The sequence below is a fragment of the Elephantulus edwardii genome, unplaced genomic scaffold, assembly GCF_000299155.1.
Source record: "Elephantulus edwardii isolate Elephantulus edwardi_28Jun2011 unplaced genomic scaffold, EleEdw1.0 scaffold00189, whole genome shotgun sequence".
NCBI lineage: Eukaryota > Metazoa > Chordata > Mammalia > Macroscelidea > Macroscelididae > Elephantulus > Elephantulus edwardii.
In genome coordinates, this window is record NW_006399939.1 from 1,654,450 (window position 1) to 1,659,116 (window position 4,667).

The following is a 4,667-nucleotide window of genomic DNA, read 5'->3' on the forward strand; positions in this document are numbered from 1 at the left end:
TCTGTTTCAGTGCAGTATACATTATTGAACCCATCTTACTCAGTCTCTCCCCAACCCCAAGGTCAGTCCCGTTCTACAACAGTGGCACCATGCAATATTTGTCCTTTTGTAACTGGGATATTTCACTCAGCATAATGTTCTCCAGAGTCAATCATTTTGAATAATATTGCATGAGTTCTTTGTTTTTCAATGCAGCATAGTATTCCATTGTGCAATTATACCACAGCTTCTCTAGCCATTCGTTTGTTGATGGGCACTTAGGTTGTTTCCAACTCCTTGCTATTGTGAACAAAGCTGCAATAAACATGGGTGTGCATATATCAGCTTGGATGACAGTTATGGTCTCTTCGGGGTATATTCCCAGTAGTGGAATTGCTGGGTCAAATGGTATCTCTATTTGCAACTTTTTGAGAAAGCACCATACCTCTTTCCACAGGGGTTGCAGCATTTTACACTCCCACCAACAGTGAATAAGGGTTCCAGTTTCTCCACAACCTTGCCAGCATTTGTTGCTTGCTGTTCTGGTAAATTTTGCTATTTTGACTGGGGTGAGATGATATCTCATAGTTGTTTTAGAAACTCTTTTCTTGGCTTTTCAATTCTTTAATTTTATTTTAGCATTATTGTATTCTAAAACGTTCTTATATAAACATCATTCCCCCTCATAACAAATGTCTACCCCTTCTCGGTTGATTGACTTTTTTCCCCTTTATGTTCTTTTAGTGGAGTTAAATGGTCATCTGACCAAACAATAGACTTATTATATTGCATGTATAATAAAAACAACAGTCATTAAAAAGGCATATTGTCTTAAGAATTTGCTTGATTGCTGAAGCTAAAAGGTACCTATTTTTCTCTCACAGGAACTACAGTTAATACTAAGGAGAAACTGGAAGCACAATGGGAGATGACAGTGAGTGGCTGAAACTACCGGTAGATCAGAAATGTGAACACAAGGTGAGGCTTTTTAAAAATTTATAGTTTATTGCCTTTGTCTTGGCTTACCAGTGGGATTTTCTAGTCAGTTAAAAAAAGTGAGATGTTCTGGCTTAATTAAAAATATCCTCCCCTCTGCTTTTTTAAAAAAGAGGTCTATTAATAAAGGGGAACACAAATTGAACATATAAAAATGATTTTACAAAATGTTTTTGATATTACATACAGTGTTAGTAACTGGTTAGTTTTTATCCACACCCACGCAAATACAAGTGTTTATAGTACCTAAAAATAGTTGTACAGAAAACTTTTATTTGGAGAGGTGTTTTGTATTCAGCCTTGGAACTATAGCTTCTTTTTCTTTAAAGATTCTTTGATCTGTGTATTCTGTTATCTGTCCTCAGAAGCTGCCAACCTTCTTATTGTGGTCATATTATTTTAAGCCAACAGTAAAAATCACTGTATTATGATCATTTTCTTTTAACACATTTCATGTCAGTCTATTCCCCTCATAGACCCTATAGGTCAGAGTAGAGTTGGGTTGGGTTTTTTTTTCTGTTTTATATTCTTTTTTTTGAGTAATTTTTTTATTATAAATATTAATGAACGTTTACAGAGACTTTGGATTTCCATTCATTTGTTGTTGCACTTTTCTCCCTGCCCAAACCCCATTTTGCTGTTCTCTTTGAAAAGTAAAAGTAAAATTCTTTCATTTTTATATAATCCCTACCCCCAAGTCCACTCCACTATTCAACCTTTGTTCTGGACTCCTCTCATAACAATAATAACTAATCATATATCCCTTTTAAACAGGTCTTGCCCTCATCTATTTCAATGCAGTATACCTAATTTAGTCAACAGCATTTGTTAAAGATACATCTTATCTCTCACTTCATTTCATCTCTTTGACAAAAGTTGGCTGTCTGTATTGAGATGCAGAATATCATAAATATTAAACACCTATAAGAAAAAGTTTATTAGTCAATCTTTTGAAAATGCTATGAATTTCTTAAGTTCCTTTTTTGTTTCTAATCATACAGTCCTATATACAAGTTATCATCATACAGTTAGCTATATATTCCCCTACAATTAGCTAGGAGGGAGCTCTGATGGACTAGTGGCAAGAAGCTGTGCTGCAATCCCAAAAACATGCAGTTCGAATCCACCAGATGCTCTTCTGGAGAAGGAGAGGCAATCTCCTGTGCTAGTCAGATATGACACGATGGTACACAACAAGAAAAAAAAGTTATCACAATTAACTGTGGTGTTGTTATTAAATGCCACTGAGGCTAATGCAACTCATAGCAACCCCAAGTCTGAATCTGGCCCTGTCTTGTGCCTTTCTCACCATGTCTGATATACTTGAACCCACTGTTACAGTTATTGTGTTGGTCCATCTTGTTGAGGGATCTTCCTCGCCTATGCTGACCTTTCAACTTTCCAAGTATAATGTCCTCCAAGGGACTAATCCTCCCACCAGCATGCACAAATAACATAAGATGAAGCTTTACCATCCCTGCTTCCTAGGAGCACCTTGGTCATACTTGCTCCAAGACATAGCTGTTTGTTCTTTTGACAGTCTATGTAATACCCATTACTTTACTCCAGCACTACAACTCAAAGGCATTAATTATTCTTTTGTCATCATTATTCATTGTCCAACTCTTAGAGGCACAATAAATAAGCAAAAAGATCATGACTTGGGTCAGACATACCTTAAATATCCTTGCTCTTAGGTGTTGTTCTGCTTGAAAATGCTATGTTTCTTTTAGCTATGGAAAGCAAGATTAAATGGATATGAAGAAGCCCTGAAGATCTTCCAGAAAATAAAAGATGAGAAGAGTCCAGAATGGTCCAAATATTTAGGTTTGATTAAAAAATTTGTGACTGACTCCAATGCAGTGGTTCAATTGAAAGGATTAGAAGCTGCACTTGTTTATGTTGAAAATGCCCATGTAGCAGGAAAGTAAGTAATTTTCTTTTCATTTATTTTGGCAAAAAACCCTGTCTCATGCTAGAGATAGATTAATTTCTGTATGTTCTTGGTTCAAGCACCTTTAGACTATGTTCATTTTCTTAACACTCGTAGCTTTTTGATCATCCTTTTTTTTTATTTGACTTAGAAATCTAAACGGCATAAGAACTAAAAAAGAAAGTGGGAAATAAAATCCTGAGTATTTACCTCAAAGTTTGGTGGTGATGATGTTGTTGATTGCCTTTGAGTCAAGCACGACTCATAGCGACCCTATGAACAAAAGTCTTGAAGCCCCACTACAACTATTGACATTTATCAAAGTTCATACGATTTCCGGAGGCATGTTAATTTAGAAAGTCAGTTTGATGAGCAGATGTTTTTCCTTTTGAGCCTTTTTATGAAAATTGCTCTGCCTCCTGTCACTTTTAGGGAGTTCTGATGTCCTAGTGGTAAAGAACTGTACTGCCAACCGGAAAGCATGCAGTTCAAATGAACAGTTGCTCTGTGGTTTTTCCTGTGTAATTTACTGCCTTTGAAAACCCAGTGGAGGTTTTACTATGACTTGCTTCCTACTTGGTGGCTCATAACAAAAACAAGTCATTTTTGTAAGAAACAGATTGACAACAAAGGAATTATCAGGATTTCACAAGCACACTTGGGCATTTAAAAGATGATTTTTAATGTGTTTTCAATGAGATGATTTTACTATCTTATCTTTCTGTGGTCATTAGACTTTTTTGGCTTTATTTTTTTAAATAAACACAACAAATCCAGAGTTTCCTTTCTTTGCTTTTCAACAAATTTAAATCTCAAGAGATTACAAACATATGAATTTTGTTCTGTCCAGTAGCCTTAGCAGGAAATCTGTTTCAGAATTTTGCTAAAGCCATGTCCCTCATGGGCATGGGTTTCCTTTCTCCAGATTACTCTGGTTTTGTCGGATTTGCTGTTAGGTTTGTAAACATAAACACATCTTTTGGCTAAACAGATTTCCATTTCATCTCGAGCATAAGCACCTTCAGTTTTAAGAAGGGCGGTAAAAAAAAAAAGGGGTTGTATGCTCCTCCTTATTCTACAGATTCCATTTATACCCAGCTAAAATGGCCTTGCACCACAACTTTTTATCCATCTTCATGATTTAGAAGCCTTGTTCTTGCAGAGGCCCCCAAACTTCAACAGTTGGAGTCTCACCCCAGTCATGAGGCATTTTTTATCTCTTAAGAGAGGCAGTGCTGTTACTTTACAACTGTGACTCCTTGTTTCAAGGTTTATGCCATTTAAGACAGTCTTTGAGAACTAGATTGCTCAATATCACCTGGTTTTCCCTGCCATTAATAAAACCATTACTTTTTACTTCTTTGTACTTATAGCTGAAGGTGTTTTTTGGCAAATGCTTCATATAATCTTAGCCCACTGGATTCTTCTAATTCCTAGTATGTCAGGTTGTATTTAACTTAGGAGAGACTTAAATGATAAAAGTATGTAAAGTCTTGCTGAAGAGTTAACAGTAACCATTTGTTTTTAAAGGTACATATCCATTCCCTCGGGGGGGCGGGGATAATGTTATCCTAAGAAATGCTTCAAGTTAATGATTTTAAAAACAAGTACTGATGAGCTCTGGTGGCCTAGTGACAAGAAGCTGCACTGAAATCCCAGAGGTGTGCGGTTCAAATCCACCAGATGCCCTGCTGAAGGAGGAACAATTACCTCCTGTACCAGTCAGATCTCATTTGACGGTACACACATAAAAAAAAAA

At 36.3% G+C, this 4,667-nt stretch overlaps 1 protein-coding gene across 2 annotated transcripts in view; it reads left to right on the forward strand.

Moving 5' to 3' along the window:
• CKAP5 (cytoskeleton associated protein 5) overlaps positions 1-4,667 on the forward strand; it is a 116,875-nt gene that overhangs the window by 38,070 nt on the left and 74,138 nt on the right. For both annotated transcript variants that reach the window (XM_006896713.1, XM_006896714.1), the window contains exons 2-3: positions 864-957; positions 2,709-2,902. In XM_006896713.1, the coding sequence (XP_006896775.1) occupies positions 901-957; positions 2,709-2,902 (251 nt within the window). In that variant the 5' untranslated portion in view covers positions 864-900. The remainder of the gene's footprint in view (positions 1-863; positions 958-2,708; positions 2,903-4,667) is intronic.